At 46.5% G+C, this 19860-nt stretch overlaps 1 protein-coding gene across 1 annotated transcript in view; it reads right to left on the minus strand.

Moving 5' to 3' along the window:
* Window positions 1-19860, minus strand: part of ARMC2 (armadillo repeat containing 2) — a 103892-nt gene that overhangs the window by 67509 nt on the left and 16523 nt on the right. The window contains exons 4-5 of the mRNA XM_058669322.1: window positions 15988-16198; window positions 941-1017 (exon numbers count right to left, since the gene is read on the minus strand). Of these exons, the coding sequence (XP_058525305.1) occupies window positions 941-1017; window positions 15988-16198 (288 nt within the window). The remainder of the gene's footprint in view (window positions 1-940; window positions 1018-15987; window positions 16199-19860) is intronic.

Genomic DNA, 19860 nt, shown 5'->3' on the forward strand with positions numbered 1-19860 from the left:
GACACACAGACCTGTCACAATGTGAGGATTGGCTGATGTTTTTAGCACGTAAATGTAAAATCCTTAGCAACAATACCAGCTCGGAATTGAATCGGAGATATTAAAAAGATTTTTCTTTTGGACTGCAGAAATCCCCATTGGCCACAAAGATCATTTTTACTGATAAGAAATTCATTTTGTAAAATCAAAAATGTCTTATCTAGTATTAGTTTTGGGGTCATAACATTTGACATATACAAAAAAGACCGGAACACTGTAACAAGCACCTGTACGCTCACAGCTAATTTGGTTAAATATGTACATTTTTTCAGATTGCTCTCCTTTGCCTTATTTTAAAAAAGCAAAACATGACCACCCTGCTAAATCAGGAGGGCTACTGTTATAGCGCTTGCCTTTATATATTTGCCACGTAGAGCTGTCTTCCACAAGGTAGGCCACTGTTTTGACAACTTAGTTTCTTCATCGAGTTTTTTGAGCTCATTTCCCTCAATATTGTCCTTGTGCACCAGCTCAGGTTTCTAACTGCATGAATACATTCGGTGTTATTTCCAGCCTGTGGGCTGTATCTTCCCCCTTTGGAACTCCTATGGACTGTACTAATACAGCAAACGGCGCTTCAGTTAAGTGAGCGGCAACTGGGACCTCAAGTTGTGAACCCAAGAATTACATCGATGCCAATGCTTTTACAAAATTTCTGTCAAATCCTTAAGGCTGTCATCCACAGGTGTCTGAGGCATCCGAGAGACAAGACTGGTGTTCAAATTACATAAGAATCAGTACGACCTGTGGCCGAGCTGGAGGAAGTTCTTGGCACTGTCACACAGGAGGGCCCCAGTGGACACACCTGCTCCACCACCCCTCCCCTACCCCCAACAAGCACTCATTCCTGAAAGGTGGGGTGATTCCCTATTGAGAACCGCAGGAAACACAAGCGCCTCACCTGCTTTGCTGTCCAGCCTGCTGAGGTCCCAGCTGCTGGGGGACACCGAGGTCCTCCCACACCTCTTCTCCTCGTCCCTGGAAAAAGTGGAATACACAAAACACTCAGCGCAAAACCCAGGAGTGTTCTTGCTGGGAGTGACAGGAGTCCCTCATCAACAGTTCCCAAAGAAACCATGCGGCAAAGATCAGCACTGGGGCCTGGTGCTTTCTATCCAGTTTCAACCAATTTTTGATTTTCAACAAATATTTATCACAGAAAAAATAGGTCACACTGGCTTAACAATATGAACTATAATCAAAACAAAGAAAAAATAAGATTCAATGTAGACTTTACAAATAGTAATCTTAAAAAAATAGATTGAATATATATATATATATATATATACCACAAGAGGTCACTGTTTCAATGGGAAAAGACACTGGTGTGTGGGACTAAGAAGTGTGGCACTCGGAAGCTGGGAGAGATCTTCCTCCAGGAAAACTGCATACCAGACCAGCCAGAGGGACCCAAGGTCACACATCAAGGGCAGAGCTGGAATCCAGGTCTCACAGTCCCTAATTGTCTGCTATTTCCACTGACTGCACCACTGTACCTCATTTCTATTTTAAATTTAATTTTCTCAGAAACTATTTTCTTAGAAACTTTTTTAAAACACTGGAAAAAAAAATCAAAGGTATACTTACGCAGTCTCCACATGATAAATACATGTTGTGTCCCAAATAAACTATGGGCCAGTCAACAGCAGAGCTACACACCCAGGTTTGTTTAAAGTTGTGCTTGGTGTAAAGTGTCTTAGCTCAAAATTCCAAAGACCAAAAACACAGGGTTGGGTAGACATTGGGCACAGGGACTAAGCTGCCTGCGTCCCATCTCCAAGTGTCAGTGTGTTAGTCCCAGCTCTACTTCCTATCCCAGCTTCCTGCTACTGCACAGTATGGGAGACAGCAGGAGATGACTCGAGCATTATGGTCCCTGCCACTCACATGGGAGATGGGGAATGAGTGACCAACTCTTGCCTTCAGCCTGGCCCAGTCCAGCAGCTACGGGCATTTGGAAGTCAACCAGTGGATGAAAGATATCGTTGTGTCTGCCCATTTCTGTGTTTCTCTGCCTTTCAAATAAAACGTTGCTTTTTTTTTAAGATTTACTTTATTTTTTTTGTTGGAAAGTCAGATTTACAGAGATGAGAGACAGAGAAGAAGATCTTCCATCCAGTGATCCACTCCCCAAGCAGTTGTAATGGACAGTGCTGTGCCAATCCAAAGCCAGGAAGCAGGAGCCTCCTCCAGGTCTCTCCTGTGGGTGCAGGGTCTCAAAGCTTTGGGCCATCCTCTACTGCTTTCCCAGGTCACAAGCAGGGAACTGGATGGGAAGCAGAGCAGCTGGGACAGGAACCAGCGCCCATATGGGATCCCAGTGCTTCCAGGGGGAGGATTAGTCAATTGAGCAATTGTTCCAGGCCCTCAAATAAAAGTTAAAGCCACAGAGCATGAGAGTACAGGTTTACAACAAAATTTCTTGTTGGTCATTAAAGATAATATTTCAAACATCACAAAGAATGCATGCCCATGTGGTCCCAGCCACCTGTGACTACAAATGTCCATTGCTCTGATTTCCTGAGTTAATGAGCTAGCCAATGAAATGAGTTCAGTGCTATGTGTTGGACTCCAGCCTTCACCAGGGCGTTGAGGATTAGCTTTACCAACTATTACTTTCCCTAGCAACAGGACCTTTACAATGTTTGTTTATCTGACAAACAAATACTGCTCCCAGGATCTGCTGGTTCATTCCAGTGGCAGACCCTGGACTGTGCTGGAGCCTGGAGCTCCCCTGTGGGTGGCAGGGACCCAACAACTAATGCCATCAATGCTGCCTCCCAGGGACCACAGTAACTGGAAGCTGGAGTCAGGCAGCGAAGCCATGAATGCAACCTAGGTACTTCAACATGACATATTTAACCACCTTGTGGTGTCTCCACCAGCATGCTACCTACCAGGCTGAATGTCAGTCCTCCTGGCTTTGGAACAGATACTTGATTTTTAACTTCCTTTTAAAATACCAAGGTAATTCCTTCCCCCGATGGTTAATTCTCTGCAGTAATGCCCTTACTCTGATATACCACCCAAACAGGGATTCCTAACCGATCACACAGAGAATATGGGGATAGACTCTTTTTAAAGACCAAATAAAGCAAAGGAACCGTAGGTAGAGGTAACACATCACATGCTGGACAAGGCGCCAGGCCCAGGGAATTCTCACACTGTCACAGCCAGAAGTGGTAACCTAGCCCAAGCAGAGGTATGGCCTTTCTGTCAAGATAGGCACGTAGGGCCCGGCGGCGTGGCCTAGCAGCTAAAGTCCTCGCCTTGAAAGCCCCGGGATCCCATATGGGCGCCGGTTCTAATCCCGGCAGCTCCACTTCCCATCCAGCTCCCTGCTTGTGGCCTGGGAAAGCAGTCGAGGATGGCCCAATGCATTGGGACCCTGCACCCGTGTGGGAGACCCGGAAGAGATTCCAGGTTCCCGGCTTTGGATCGGCGTGCATCGGCCCGTTGTGGCTCACTTGGGGAGTGAATCAGTGGATGGAAGATCTTCCTCTCTGTCTCTCCTCCTCTGTATATCCGGCTTTCCAATAATAATAAAATCTTTAAAAAAAAAAAAAAAGATAGGCACGTAACCTAAACAAGTACTGAAGCCAACGAGGACACCTGCAACTCATGGGCTTCCAAAGTCCCTTACCCACACTCCCTGAGATCACGGGCAAAGAGGCTGCCTCTAGAAACACTATGTTGGTGTATTCCTTTCATAGAAAAAAAGTAGCAAAAAAAAAAAAAAGGTTCTAATTCTTTCTGGAAGCTTGGTAGTGCTATGTTCTCCTGGCTCTTAGCATGGGGCACAGGTGCAGCATGCAGGCTCTGCACTCCAGCTCCTGGGTTCAAAGCCTGGGTCCAGTCTTCTTTCAGTTTTTTAAATCAGTTTTGTGATTCTGAGCCAGTTAACTGGCTGTGGTTTCCTCATCTTAAAACAAGGGCAGGAATGCCTCATCTCACTAAGGTGAATATCACATTGGAAGAGCTAAGTAAGTTGATGCTTTCTCTTTCCTCTGAGCCAAAATCCAGTGACAGATTTTGTGGAGCTTCAGAGCACAGAGGCGTGGCTCTGGTGAAGTTTAAAATCTGCTCCAAGGGGGTTCAGCACCATGGGTAGAGCAGGCTAGGCTACCTGTGGCACCAGCATCCCATCCAGCTCCCTGTTTACAACCTGGAAAAGTAGCGGAGGGTGGCTGAAAGCTTTGGAACTCTACATTCACACAGGAGACCCAAAAGCAGCTTCTGGCTCCTAACTTTGGATGTGCTGAGCTCTGCCCATTGTGGCCATTTGGGGAGTGAACCAGCTGATGAAAGATCTCTCTCTCTCTCTCTCAGTCTCTCCTCTCTGTAAACCTGTTGTTAAAGTTAAAAAAAAAATAACAGTAATAATAAGTAATCTTAAAAATTTTCTACTCTGTGAATATTTTTACTCTGTGAATCTAATATTAATTTAGAAAAGTCCAACAGAATCTCTGACCAGGTGCTAGACATGAAATTAGCAGGATGTAAGAACTCAAGGGACGCTGAGAAGGAAGTGGCTAATGAATGGGAAAAGCAGATTGCAAATGGGACCTTGGAAGGGGAGTGGAAGCTGTGAATGCCAAGCCCATTCTCAGAAGGGGAGGAGCTAGAGTGGAGGTGAAGAGGCCTGGACAGCCTGAATGTTTGCCGGGGCAGGGGCAACCGCACAGGGCAGGCAAGAGAAGGGCCAGGGAGGGTTCTCCTGGGAAATACTGGGAATTACTGCCTGGGACTGTGGGTGGAGGATATGGAGCTGACCAAGTGGACAGGAAGGAATGGTCGTTGGTTCTCACAGAAGGCAGGGACATGAGTGTGCCTGAAGGCAACCACAGGAAAAGACAGGCAGTGTCTTGGCAGGGTGATAAGTAGGGCTGAAAAAGATGAAACGGACTCAAGAGAAAGCTGATAGAGTTGGAGGGGAGGAGGCCATGATTTCAAGCAGAGGGAAGAGAAAGGTACACTTGGGGCCAGGCAGCCATGGACAGACAGGGGAAGCTTGGAGGAGGAGACCCGCTGGAAGGGTACAGCAAGCCAGGGTTTGGCCAGGGGGAGTTTCAGAGGAAACAACTTTGCCTGTTGCTCTGCCAAGTGAGGGCGGGATACAGGGATGGGTTTCATGGAAAAAAGAAGGGTCCAAAGGCCAGAGACTCGGGACAAGGCCAGACGCTCATGGAAAGAGGAGTCCACAAGAAGGAGAGAGAGGGAACATGGCCTCAGCCAGTCCCAGCCTGAGGACAAGAGGCCACACGAACAGGACTGTGGCAGGACTGGCCCGGCTGGCCAGGGTGAGCCTTATGAGGTTTCCGAGGAGCAGGAGAGCTCAAGTCTCACCCTGAGAGTGGATGGGAAAGAGAAGTAACAAGGGAACTCCCCCCTCACCACAAAAAAGACAGGACAAATGGCTTCATCCACTCGGTCTTGGTCTTGCCCTGCTTCCTCCTGACAGTCCTTCAAACATTTAAAGACATCGCATTTACCACCGACAGTCAATGTCTATGGTTCGATCCCCACAGTTCTGCGCCTTACGGCTCTGTGATCCCGGGTGAGTTTGTTGGAACTGAAACTGTGGTGGACTCTTTGAGGAGTGGTGACTAACTGCACTCCTGGTGTGAGGTTACTGTGAGGACTAAGCAATCCTCTGTGCTTAACTCACATGCAGGTACATAGCACAGACTTGGCGACCAGCTACTATTCCTGCTGCTGTCATCACTCACGTCATTAACAAACACCTCCTGTTCCTGCCACCTGTTCCTCAGAGGGCCTGGTTTCACATCTCTGCCAGCCTGCCTGTTCAGTTAGGCATGAGGATCAGGTTGTCTGGACCCCTTAGGTAGCCTGGGATCCAGTGCTAGCTAAAGGTTAAGGACTGAGGAGACACTGTAAGAGGTGAAGCCTCAGGCCACAATGGTTGTTACACAGCAGTGTGGCCCATACTCATGGGTGTGTGACACAGGCAGATTTTCCCCATCCACACTGACCCTTCACTCACTTTTTTTTTTCTGTAAGATTTATTTATCTTTATTGGAAAGGCAGATTTACAGAGAGTATGAGAGACAGAAAAAGATCTTCCATCTACTGGTTCACTCTCCAAATGGCCGCAACGGCTAGAGCTGAGTTGATCTGAAGCCAGGAGCCAGGAGCCTCCTCCAGGTCTCTCCTGTGAGTGCAGGGTCCCAAGGATTTGGGCCATCCTCTACTGCTTTCCTAGGCCACAAAAAAGGGAGCTGGATTGGAAGTGGAGCAGTTGGAACATGAACCAGCACCCATATGGAATCCTGGCACTTGCAAGGAAGAGGATTAGCCAACTGAGCCCTCTCACACTGGGCCCCACTCACTGTTACCAAATTTCACAAAGTTGTACTTGGCAAAGGATTTCTGCCTATCAGATGTTTTTAGATCTTGATTTAGTCATCTGGTAGAATTGTTCTTCCTAGCCTCCTGTTCCATGTTATTAAAAACTCTAATTCTTTTATCATGATTTTTGATGCCGCAAAACAATTCCAGAAATTACTCCTTAAAGCTCTTCCGCAGATGTCTTCTTAGAGACTCAACAACATTCAGTGTTATGACATTTTCATCTACAAATCACAGAAGCCTAATTCTAGCTGACTAGCACTTACTGATTTGTAGGGCTTCCTTTGTGGATGAGAAGGGTGGACTTCAGGCCTAGTGGGGCCAGTGCTTTAGCTCAGCCTGTCCCCAATTCTCCCAGCTCTGCCCTTCTCTCAGGTCCTTCTACAACCAGATGAATTATAGAAGGAATGAAAATGTGACGGGTAGGGCATTCCCAAACCTCTCAGCTATAGCACTGTGTTTCACATCAACAACAAGGTCTTCTCTTTATCCTATTGAAATCTCCTACATTCTATTTTAAAGAACCAGATCCAAGCTAGGGAGCTAAAGCAATGGCATTCATGGGCTCTCTGAGTTAACTACCATTCATCCACAAATCAACGATAGTGGCAACATCTAATTTCAGACCATATATACCCTCAAAGAAATAAAATCATATTGCTTTGAGAACATTCTAAAATACTGAATTTTCTGTAACTCAAACAGCTGTTCCAACAAGGGTTCTTGGGGACAGGGGACAGGCAAGCTTTTTCTTCAAAGGCCAGATAACACAGTCTACACTTGATGAGCCAAGTGGCAGAGTCAAGGTTACAAACCATTCAAAATTAAAAACTAAGGTGGGCATTGGTGCTGCAGTTGGGGCTGCCACTTGGGATGTCCACATCTCATGCTGGAGTGCCTAAGTTTGAGTCCTGGCTCTGCTGTCCATTCTGGCTTCCTACTAATGCACACTCTGGCAGGTGAAAACCATGTGGGAGACCGGGATGAAGCTCCTGGCTTCGGACTCCAGTTGGGTCCAGCCCTGGCTGTTGCAGCCATCTGGGGGGTGAACCAACATAAAGGAAGCTCTCTCTTTCTCCTCTCTCTCTCAATCTCTCTCTATGTTCTTGTAACTCTGCCTTTCAGATCAATAAATCAATACTTTTAAGGATAAAATTCTAGGAATTGCATTGTGGTGCCACAGATTAAGGCGTTATCTGCAAAGTTAGCATTCCAGGTCAGAGCACCAGTTAAGAGTTCTGAGCCCCACTGCTAATGCACTCAGAAAGGCAGTAGAAGAGGGCCCAAGTGCTTGGGCTCCAGATACTCATGTGAGAAACCTAAATTGAATTCTGGGCTACCAGTTTCAGTTAGGTCCAGTCCTGGCCATGGTGACCAGTCTGGGGAGTGAACATTTAGGAAGTGAACCAGTGAATATAGAAGATGTGTGTGTGTGTGTGTGTGTGTGTGTGTGCTTTTCTCCCAGTCTCTGCCTTTCAAATAAAAAATACAAATTTACAAGACAGTTTTACTTGAAGAGGTACATACAATGAAATTAAAAGACATGATTTTAGCCTATGGAATTGCTGTATAAGATAGAAAATAAAAATTCAAAAACACTTGACTTTAGAGTAATACCTACAAGATGAATAATTTCATAAATCCTCCAAGATCCTTGTAGGGCTGGGCTATTACCCAGGATTTAAACACACACATACACACACACACACACACACACCCCTGTAATACCTTTTTCAAGTACCACTAACTGGTTATTATTTAAGTTCTTTCACTGGACTTGATTTAGATATTCTGTATCTAACCACATTAGTTTAATTGAGACTAATGACTTCATTGCTTTTGGAAAAAATGACATTTATTGCTATTTTTAAGATCACATAACATAGGAAAATACAAAGAGAAGTTTTAAAAAAAATCATGCAGCATCCCACCACCCAGAAACAAACATCTTGGACATGTGGTAAACATCATTCAGACATATTTTTGCATATATTCAGATTAAAAGACAGGAGACATTAAAGACACACAGCGTGACTGGGAAGGAGGGTATGTAAATGAGCATATCCCAGCATACTCGACGGAGAAACAGTAAGTAGACATTCCTTGAGCTTAACAGAGAAACAGAAAGTGAAGAGAGACACAAGGATGGCAGAACTTCAGTTGAAGGAGTCTTCCCGAGAGAGAGAGGATTCTAAAAGATTTCTCTAAAGTCGAGAAGAAAAAAAAACACACACACACACAAGAAACATTAGGAAGTTGGAATCATTCTTTTTTTCAGCTGTATATTTCAATTTTAGATCCATAGTACTAATAAAGATCTACCTTCCGTCATGAAAATGAAGAGATGGGTACTGTCACCTCCTCCCAAGCCCCAGTTTGGGTTATGCATGTGGCCTGCTGCCCTGGCACGACTCCTGATCCACAACCTCCATGCTCAGACTTGTTGGGTTTTCACTTCTCGATGCAAAGTCTCAGACAGTACCCACCAGGAGGGCCTTCACTGTAGCTCCCTCACTTCGGAGTTCTTTCTTCACTAAGAGTTTTCTATAAAGTGTGTGACGAGACCACTCATATTAGAAAGAGCTTATTGGAAAGTGCCTTTTTTTTAAAAAAAAATGAAGGACCCGAGTTACAAAACTCTCGGCTTATCTCTTCTTCACTTGGTACTTCACAGATATGGCTTCCCCAACTTCTGTTACTGAGGGCTGCCTGGAGAAGGTCTGAGCCAGCCTGCCTTCTTCTCCTTTGCTGTGATCCGCTGTTCCCATCCGATCAGTGATGATTAACTAACAGACCCGGGAGGGTGGCGAGGAGGGAGACATCCCAGCGCTGAGCACATCTGTGTGTGGATTATTCTATATGACATTTTTAGCTGGGATACATATGTCCAACTTCAGTCTATATCCTAGAAAGTTGTCTTCCATTTTGTCTGAATTTTTTGCCCATTCTTGTTGTTTAGATCTCATCCGTCCACTCTCCGTGGATTCCTGTCGCTGACACATGCGGATCACTCGGAAGAGGCCTGTCGGTTAGCAGGGAGGCTGTGCCAGGAGGGATACTGGAGGAAGAGGTGGAAGTGAAGACAGTGGAACAGGAGCATTCTCCTCCGCAGGAATGCAAGCTTCATTTTTCAGGACCTCTCTGCACTCTCTAATCACTGCCAATTCTTTCTTCTTGCATGATTTCCTCTGGCCTGTCCAACATGCCTCTCTGCATTTTCAGCTGTTTTTATTCTAATTTTAAAAAATCTCTAATGTGGCTTTTCTCTCCATGTTTGTACATTTTTATTTCATTTCTTAAGTCCTGTAAGTTTATTTTGTCATTTCCTTATGTGGGTTTATAATCTAATAATTTGAATTTTTATAACTCAGAGTTCTTTTTTTTAAAAAATTAAGAAATGATCTATAATTTCTTTGAGATGATGGGAAATCATCTTATTTAGTTCCATGTTTTTTGGAGGCTCATCTTTTCCATCTTCTGTTTTCCTCGTCTGTCTTTTGGGATGTTCTTTACATTCCAAAGCCCAAGATCCATGTTAGCTCCTGTCCTAACTTAGTTTCTTTTCTTTAAAAGGAGTCATTCATTTGTTGTGGTTTGGTGGGATCCACAGAAAAGAACTGGGGTACCCTGTGGCTTAAATTTTGGTTTTGTTGAACATCCAGCCACCAAATCCACTCTCTTTGTGGACCTAAGAGTGAACTCCCTTAGTTTATGTGGAGTGGGTTATGGTAACACACACACACACACACAAACACACACAAGTTCTTTTTAGTGGCAGGGTCCTCAACATCTCATCAATCACACACACACACACACACACACACACACACACACACACAGCTGGCTCACAAACAATCTGAGTTGCCTTCAGTCTCATCTACCCCTTCCTCTAGGCCACTGTGATTTGGGTGCTGACAGGGCATCCTCAGTTCTCCCACGCCCTGAGACTTCACCTGTGCAATTCAAGACAGTTAGGTCCATCTTTCTGAACTGAGATTCACTTACAGTGGAATCCGTTGTTTCTCCCCCTCCCCACCAAAGTCTCACAAACTGTGCGTGTCCACTCTCAAATTAGCCCTTATTTTTCTTCTAGAGTTCAAGAGGACTGGTAGGTGAATGAGGCTAATGAGCTATAATGTTCTGAGGAACAAAAATTCAACCAGTACCACAAGTACCACAGACTGTCCCGGTTGAAGGAAACTGAGGCAGGCAGGCAAAGTAGGCATTAAGGTGCAGTGGGGTAAGCCACTATCTGGAAACCCTAAAACCCAAATCAGAGCACCTGGTCCAAGTCTCAGCTGCTCTGAGCTTCTGATCCAGCCTTCTCGCCAAAGCAGCTGGGGGGCAGCACTTGAGTGTGCAAGGTCTCGGGTTCCTGCAACAAAAACAGGAGGCCCAGGCTTTGCCTAGCTCTGGCTGATGTGGGCTTTAGGAAAAGGAATCAGCAGATGGAAGTCTCTCTCTCTCTCCCCCTCATCATCTCTCTCTGCTGCTGTTCCAAAGAAATTACTCTTTAATAAAAGAAAGGAAGGAAGCAAAGAAGAGAAGAAAGTTAAGAAAGAAAAGAGGGAAGGAAGTAGGGAGGGGAAAATAAAGGAAGGCAGGAAGAAGCAAAAAGGAAGCAAGGAACACTGGCTCACAAAACTGGACAGTCTCCAACACTGACAGGATGGCTTCAGGCACCGGTGGATCTAGGGGCCTCCTTCTCGTCCTGGAACCTGGGGAGTAGGACCTCCATTGTTTGGTTCTGTGCTTCTACGCACTTCCCTCTCTGAGTCTCTCTCCACAAAGCAGTGAAAGGGCTAGTGGTCCTCCAACATTCCATCATTTCTCTAGCTTGGGGTCTTGGGAAACCAGAACTTTTCCCAAAGGCCTTGGCAAAAGTTGCAGTGAGGGATTCTACCAGCCTGCCCTGGATCGCGTGTGTGTCCGTTGCTCTGAACCAACTGCTATAGCTGGAGTCTAGAGATCTCTGCTCAGCCAGCCCAGATGCACCTAAGCAGCCCTCAGGAGGAAGGACTTCTGGCAACCACAAATAAAGCAAGGCTTATTATACAATGCAAGAGATCCACTTCTCCAAGGAAAGCTTGCCAGGCAGACAATACCAAGCCTTCATTTATGCATAAGTTTATTAAAGTTACAGTTATAGTAGATGTTATGGCATAGTAGGTTAAGCTGTCTCTTGGGATTACCTACATCAGACTGCTGCTTTCAGTCCTGGCTCTTCCACTGCTTTTTTTTTTTTTAAAGATTTACTTATCTTTATTGCAAAGTTAGATATATAGAGAGAGGAGGAGAGACAGGGAGGAAGATCTTCTGTCTGATGATTCACTCCCCAAGTGAGCCGCAATGGCCAGAGCTGAGCCAATCCAAAGCCAGGAGACAGAAGCTCTTCTGGGTTTCTCACATGGGTACAGGGTCCCAAAGCATTGGGCCATCTTCAACTGCTTTCCCAGGTCACAAGCAGGGAGCTGGATGGGAAGTGGGGCTGCCGGGATTAGAACCGGCGCCCACATGAGATCCCGGTACATTCAAAGCAAGGACTTTAGCCACTAGGCTACCATGCCAGGCACTCTTCTACTTCTGATCCAACATCCTACAATTGCACCTAGGAGTGGGATAGGAAGATAATGGTTCAGGTGCTTGTGTCCTGCCACTCCTGTGAGAGAGCCAGATGGAGTTTCAGGCTCCTGGCCTTTGGCAGGCATTTGGGGAAGTAAATCAACATTTATTCCTCTGTTACTCTTTCAAGTATTTTTGTAAATAGAAACTGTGTTTTAAAATTTGCATTATGGGGGCCTGGTGTGATAGCCTACTGGCTAAATTCTCATCTTGCATCCTCCGGGTCCTATACAGCCGCTGGTTCATGTACCAGCTTCTCTTCCAGCTCCCTGCTTATGGCCTGGGCAAAGGCAGTAGAGGACAGCCCAAAGCCCTGGGTCGCTGCACCCACGTGGGAGTCCCAGAAGAAGCTCCTGCCACCTGGCTTTGGAACAACTGTTGCGGCCACTTGGGGAGTGAACCAGGGGACGGAAGATCTTTCTCTCTTTCTCCTTTCTCTGTATATCTGACTTTCCAATAAAAATAAATAATATATTTTTTAAAAGTTATCTTTTGTACTTGGGGTTGGAGTCATTTTCTCTCTTCCTTGATGACTTTTTAAAAAAAGATTTATTTACTTGAAAGGCAGAGTTACAGAGGGCAGGAGAAGAGGAGACAGAGAGAGACATATTTTCTATCCATTGGTTCTCTCCACAAATGGCTACAAAAGCCAGAACTGGGCTGATCTGCAGCCAGGAGCTTCTTCCAGGTCCCTAATGTGGATTCAGTAGCTCAAACACTTAAGTCCCAGGTGCATTAGCAGGACGCTGGATCAGAAGTGGAGCTTCCAGGACTTGAACCGGTATCCACAGTACAAGCCAAAACCGCAAGCAGGACCTTTATCCACTATGGCTCAGCATCAGCTCCTTATTCCTGGTTTCCATCTTGGCTACTTTCTTTGGGTTTCTCAGACTGTTCTCTACTTTGCCACCTTTAACCAGGAGCACTCTTTTAAAACCTTTAATGCCAACAACATTAACAGCACTTATAAGTTTACAAATACAACTTTCAAGGGTTGGAGGTCATTCCCACACTTGAAAATTGCAGTGAAGGCTAAGGATAGCTGGCAGTAGAGGGGCACAGGCACGGCCATTATATAGATAAGAAGATTGAGGGCCTGGCATGGTAGCCTAGCTGCTAAAGTCCTTGCCATGCATGTGCCACGATCCCATGTGGGTGCCGGTTCTAATCCTGGCAGCCCCACTTCCCATCCAGCTCCCTGCTTGTGACCTGGGAAAGCAGTGGAGGACGGCCCAAAGCCTTGGGAGACCCGGAGGAGGCTTCAGGCTCTTCAGATCAGCTCAACTCTGGCCGTTGCAGCCACTTGGGGAGTAAATCAGTGGATGAAAGATCTTCCTCTCTGTTTCTCCTCCTTTCTGTGTATCTTCCTTTCCAATAAATCTTAAAAAAAAAAAAAAAGAAAGAAAGATCAAGTCCCTGGAAGTGCTAACAAGACTTGTCAAAGAGAAATTGAGTGACTGTGGGAGATTCAAAGCTAAGCCCAGAGATTCAGGCTCCTCAAAGAGCTCCTGACTCTCCACAATGAACTGGTTGGCTTTCCAACCCCAAACTCCCACATCTCAACCCCAAGACTGGGTGAGTAGCATCTATGTAGAAAGTCTTGAGAGGTTGACCAGATGGGCCCTCTGGCTGGTCAACAGCAGTTTTCCTCAATCGGATGCACTTGGCAATGCAAAGTGCGAGGCTCAAGGAGCAGGTCTGCCAAATTCAGAGTCCCCAAAGGGACACACAGCCACTGTGGTAACAGACAGTTGTGTAAGTGCTTGAGGGTATGCTGCTCTGCAGGAAAGTGAAATGGCCCCCAATAGCTTTCTGCAGGGAACGCTTGTTTAGCAATCCCACCATAAGGAGCACAAAATCAAAGCTCTCGGCTATCCCATCTCTGATCTACCCAGGGTTTAAATTAAGGGCATAAGCATCAGGACGCTCCCAACTGATAGATCGTACTGCTGTTTCTCTCCCCTTCCAGAGAAACACTCAACACAGAGGTGGCTGCTCTAGCAGCCCCGGCTGGGAGCTGTCCTTCCTTCTTCCGTCCCCTTCGCCCCCTCCTCTTCCTCCCTGCCCAACTCGTTGACAAGTTTTCATCTCCCACTTTATGATCTAAAGGCGAACAAATGTTAATTGAGGGTAGGGCTCTGGCATCAAAACTGGGAAGCCGCCGCTGAACGGCACAGCTCACTTCTTGGAATTATCCGCTGAAATGTTTACAAGAAACAATTACTGAGCGTCCCAGACCGATTCATGAATGCAATTAATGAAAGGCTTGCTCAGAGTTTCCATTTTCTGGTTTGCTTTCAATCCTACTGTATAAACTTGACTTTTGGCACCACTTTCAACAACATTCCACCCCATGATTAAAGGAGGTTAAACGATTCACGGTGCAAAAATGTTAGTGGAAGTCAGACTGGCTGGGGTGGACTGTGAACGCTGCTCGGACACAGTCATCGGACGACACACAGCCATCCTAAGGTGAACAGCCAGGGCCTGGCTGGGACAGTTGGGAAGCAGGGCATCCAGGCCCTAACTGATCCGCCTTTGGCTGTGCAGGGTTGTTGTCTCAGAACGAGGAGGACATAAGGAACCCTGGCTTACAGACTACTCTGCAGCAGCTGCAGGTTTTGCAAAAATAAACAAACCCGGGAAAGTAGCTCTGGTTGGGTTTTTCTGGCCAGCTTGCATTCCCATAAGGATGGGTGCCGCAAGATAAATGCTTCCTTCTTCCTTCGGTTCTGACTTCTGACAGATACACAAGCTGCCCCGCTACCTTTCTTGCTGGGCGTGCTGAGGGATCACAGCCCATTCTCATTCACCCACTGGAAAAAACCTGCGGCCTTTTTTGATGTTTTGTGCTCAATTCCCCCTCCCCCAAATCCCAGTTTAAAGCTGCTTTCTTCCACTGAAGGAGACATTTCTTTTTTTCTTTTTTTAACCTTTACTTTAAAAATGTTTTGAACGCAATACGACATTACAGGGACTGCTGGGTTGCCTAATACAAATTCCGTGTGTGTGACAACTCTTGAGTCCGTGTCAGCAGGAGAGGTCAGCTCAGCTAAACAAGCTGCCAAGCCAAGCGGCCGATTCGGGGAAAAGTTTTATGCCTGCTCCAAGTATACAAGGCAATGTCAGATCCAGAATGTAAAGCGATGGCAACAAGGCCTTGATCTTAAAATGGCCCATGGCACTGAGTCTTGTTGAGCAAATTCTAACTGGGCAACTGTCCATGATATGACCCAATGGAAAATTCTAGAAAAGAAATTAGCTGAGTAATCCTGTACAGCCTTTCTTCCGAGGGCACTGCTATTGACTGGGACTGGAGAACAGAGCCTGCTTTCTTTACTCCCACCCCTTACCTACCCCAGGCTCCCATCACTGGAAACTTCTTGTGCAGTCTGCAGAGTTGTGAATGTCTGTCCAGGAATCCTTGATACGGTAGGAAAATGGCTTCTTAAGGAAGCCCTATCTGAGAACATGCCATGAGCAGTTATTAGAGGGATTATTTCAGAGACCTGGACTCCAAGAAGCCTCCTATTGTAATTCCTAGTTTACACAATCAATACTGAACTCTGAATTTCCACCAAAGAAGAAAAGCGAGGCTCGCTTTTGTGGAGCTACCAAGAGCCAACTAACCCGGCAGGAGACGGCCGGCCAGGCATGAATCCCGAGGGAAACACAGACAGGAACCATCCGTCATCCTTGTGGCCGCCTGACAGTCCAGCCAAGTTTTCCTGACAGTTCTCTTGGATAGGCATGCTGGTATTTATGAATAAACAGCTTCCTGAGGATTAAGCTGGAGATGCTATCGGGTCAATTCCATTCAGTCATGAGAAGCAATCTCCCTTACTCATTCACTTTGTCTCACATTAGAGGGAACAGAGTAAATTGATCATTCATAAAGGATACAGAACAAAGGGTAGAATTATCTTGGCAAAAAGCTTAAGTAAATGGGATACTGACCCTCTGCTTTGAAGATGGGATGGTGAGGACGTCGGTCCTTGCAAGGTGTCTTGCTCCTTGGTTTCCCTGATGCCTCTGTCGTAAGTTAGCTGAAGTGGGTGGTTTCTCTTTACATGGCCAAGGGTCTTGGATTTTGCTACATGAATTCCATTTACTGCCATCACAGAGTCACCCATCCTACCTGTGTCTTGGGACTCCACCACCTTCTGGGCTGTAAGGACAAAGAAGGGGAAGAATTTTGTAAAGGCACTCTTCATTTTGGGAGTCACTACCTTTTAACACTTTTTTTTCTCTTTTAATGCCTTTTATTTTATTTTTTGCTTTTTAAAATTATTATTATTGGGGCCCGGCGGTGTGGCCTAGCGGCTAAAGTCCTCGCCTTGAAAACCCCAGGATCCCATATGGGCGCCGATTCTAGTCCCGGCAGCTCCACTTCCCATCCAGCTCCCTGCTTGTGGCCTGGGAAAGCAGTCGAGGACGGCCTAAAGCTTTGGGACCCTGCACCCGCGTGGGAGACCCGGAAGAGGTTCCTGATCCTGGCATTGGATCGGCACGCACCAGCCCGTTGCGGCTCACTTGGGGAGTGAAACATCGGGTGGAAGATCTTCCTCTCTGTCCCTCCTCCTCTCTGTATATCCGGCTTTCCAATAACAATAAAATCTTTAAAAAAAAATTATTATTATCATTTTATGATATAGTTCCATAGGCCCTGGGATTTCTCTCACCCTTTCCACAAATCACTCCTCCGAGTTCCCCTATATTATAATTCTTCATAAACAGTCATATGTCCATCATTGTGGGCATGGACAATGGTCTTGGGTGGAACCTGTAGTACGCCAGGTTGTTCCAGGCCTCTGAGCCAGAAACGTGTTCACTCCCAGCTTAGTCCCTGCTCAGTCCTGTCCCATAGCCTTTGTCTCTCTAGACAAAATAGCACCCAATTCTGCTCTAGGGGACGGACTGGGCTGTGAAATCCACCCTGTTCCCACACTGCCTGTCTGGGATCTGCTGCTCTGTCTCTGCTCCCGGTCAAATCAAACAGACCAGCAGGACGGACAGTTCTTTGTCTGGGTTCACCTCCTGATCTCTCGGTGAATGCCCCTTCCCACATTGATGCTGGTAGAGTTTCGGCTGCCCGTGCAATTTAGATCACCGCTCACTGAATGTCTCTGGGGTATTGGTCACTACAACACACCGTTGTGTCTGCTGCTTTCCCATGTCTGTCAGTCTCCAGGTACCCACCTGCTGTCATTTTGTCCTCTCCTATTTCCTAGAATGTGCCCTCTCTGCTTCACATTGGCTAATGCTTTTCTGTTTAAACATGTCCTTACCTTAGTCCACCATCATGATTCTCTAACACATTTTTAGAAAAAAAAGATTATATTCTACAGTGCCTATAATTGAGTCTGGAATAAGTCAAAAGTCTCTAAACATAAAAGACCTCATATTTGTGTCTGCCCTGGCACCACCAAATCTCAGTTAAAATTGAAAAGGATTGGGCCTGGCGCAGCAGCCTAGAAGCTAAAGTCCTCACCTTGCATGTGCCAGGATCCCATATAGGCATAACATCATGTCCTGTCTACTCCACTTCCCATCCAGCTCGCTGCTTGTGCCCTGGGAAAGCAGTTGAGGACGGCCCACAGCCTTGGACCCTGAACCTGCATGGGAGACCCAGAAGAGGCTCCTGGCAGCTGGATCCTGGTTCACATCGGCTCAGCTTTGGCTGTTGCAGCCACTTAGGGAGTAAACCAGGGGATGGAAGATCTTTCTCTTTCTCTCTTTCTCTGTAATTCTGACTTTCCAATAAGAAATGAACAATTTTTTTAAAAAAATGAATAGGGTATTATAGTAGCTTAGAGTCTAACTGAAATAAAAAAAAAACAAACGAATTTTGGTTAAATAAACTATCTAGTTCACAAAAAGTACTTCTGTGTCCCATAATAACCCTTCCTCCTGAACTTTACCATGTTATTAATTATCTCAAAAAAATGTCATTGAGCAGGGCCTCTCTGAGGTCAGGCTCTGTGGTTAGGCACCTGGGGAGCATCTATGGCAAAACAGAGCTCAATGACTACATAGGGCTTCCATCCCATGGGAGGGACACCTAGATCTGCAGGGCATACCAGCTCACATGCAACACATCACAATAAAGCAGGTAGCTGATGTAATAGGTCTATGGGGAAAAGAGGAGGGGGGATGAGGGTGTGGGCAGGAGCAACTTAAAACAAGGGTGGGCGTGGTGGAAGGAAGAACCGGGCACCTGTTGGAGCAGAGAGACCAGCCAGCAGGAGTGGGTTAGAGGTACCTGAAGGATAACAAGAATTGAGTATGTAAAGAGACCAGAGGAGCAGGGGCAGAGGGAAGAGTCCTGGCAGACCACGCCCACCATGCCATGGAAAGTGGAAGGCACTGAAAGGTCAACAAGGCTTTCCAAAGAGGAACGTGATGGAAAAGCCAGAAGATGCCCTGCCTCTGAATGAAAACATGTGCCCTGCTTAGAAATGCAGATTCCTAGGCTGATAAAAATGGCACTCACTTCACCATCGCACTGACGTCAGAAGTCGCTTATCATCTATTCTGCTGCCGGCCTTCAATCCGCGGTAAAAAAGGTTTTGTCGAAGTACGTTTTCCATGGTCCAGCAAGGGGAGTCAGGGAGAAATGAACTTCATACGGACAAGTGCAGTTGAACAGGTTTTTCCCAAATGACTCAAGGCTGCTTCTTTCGTGCTTGCTTGGAAACTTAACAAACCACTGCAAAACCACCTATTCCACCCTTCTGACTGAGCACCCTTTTCCCAAAACACTGAATGTTGCAGCTGAAAGCCCCGGTCAGCTGGTCCAACCTTCATTTCTCAGGTGAGCAAAGGTTCAGGGACCTAAAGCCACAGGAGTTAAGTAAGGCCTATTAGGAAGGGGAAGGGCAGAGCTTGGATCCCATCAGACTCAGGTTCAAGTGCAGATTCCTAGAGTTCCAGCTCTGTGTGATGGGAGGGAACAGATTGCTCAACTCTTCTCTCAATGTTTTTTTTTAGTGGTCCCTGCTTCTTTGGGGGACATGGCAAGAATGAAAACATGTGGCCTAGCACTGACTCACATGATGCTAGCACATCCAAAGCATAGAAGTTATTATCATCATGGTTACTGAAACCTTAGGGGGACAGCACCATGGTGTAGTAGTCTAAGCTTCCACCTGCAGCACTGGCATCTCATATGGGCACAGGATCGAGTCTCAGCTACTCCACTTCTGATGCAGGTCTCTGCCAATATGTCTGGGAAAACAACAAAGGATGACTCAAGTGCTAGGGCACTTGAGGAAGGAAGGAAGGAAGAGAGGAGGGAGAGAGGGAGGGACTGGGATGGAGGGAGGCAGGAAGAGGAAGGGGAGGGAGAGAGAGAGAAGGAAAGAAGGGAGTGGAAGGGGGGAGGAGGAAGCAAGGGGTGCAGGGGGATGGAGGGGGGAGGGAAGAAAGAGAAAGGGAGAGAGAGAACCCCCAAGAGTCCTCACCTTCTGGCCTGGGGCTTTCTCCCTTGGCTGACTTCCCTACTAAGGGGCAGAGCAGTGTTTAGACCATTGTGTTTTAGCATTCTCTCCGCCATTTGTTTGTTCCAGAAGTATTTAGCAGGCACCCACCACACACCAGGTGCTGTTGCACATATGGGTGGTCCTGCCATGAACAACAGAACTGTGCTCCTCAGTCTGTACAAACTACTGGGGTGGGCTGGTGGCTTCAAGCTACAGGGAGGAGCTGCCCTGGGGCTCTCTTCCTCCCTATGGGTACCCAGCCCTGGGTGGTGACACTCCGGGCCTCATGAGCAGACCCTGGCAGCACATCATTTTGTAGGGGACAATGGATAAACCTCAAAAGGAAACA

Source organism: Ochotona princeps, chromosome 1 (assembly GCF_030435755.1).
Source record: "Ochotona princeps isolate mOchPri1 chromosome 1, mOchPri1.hap1, whole genome shotgun sequence".
In the NCBI taxonomy this organism is placed as follows: domain Eukaryota; kingdom Metazoa; phylum Chordata; class Mammalia; order Lagomorpha; family Ochotonidae; genus Ochotona; species Ochotona princeps.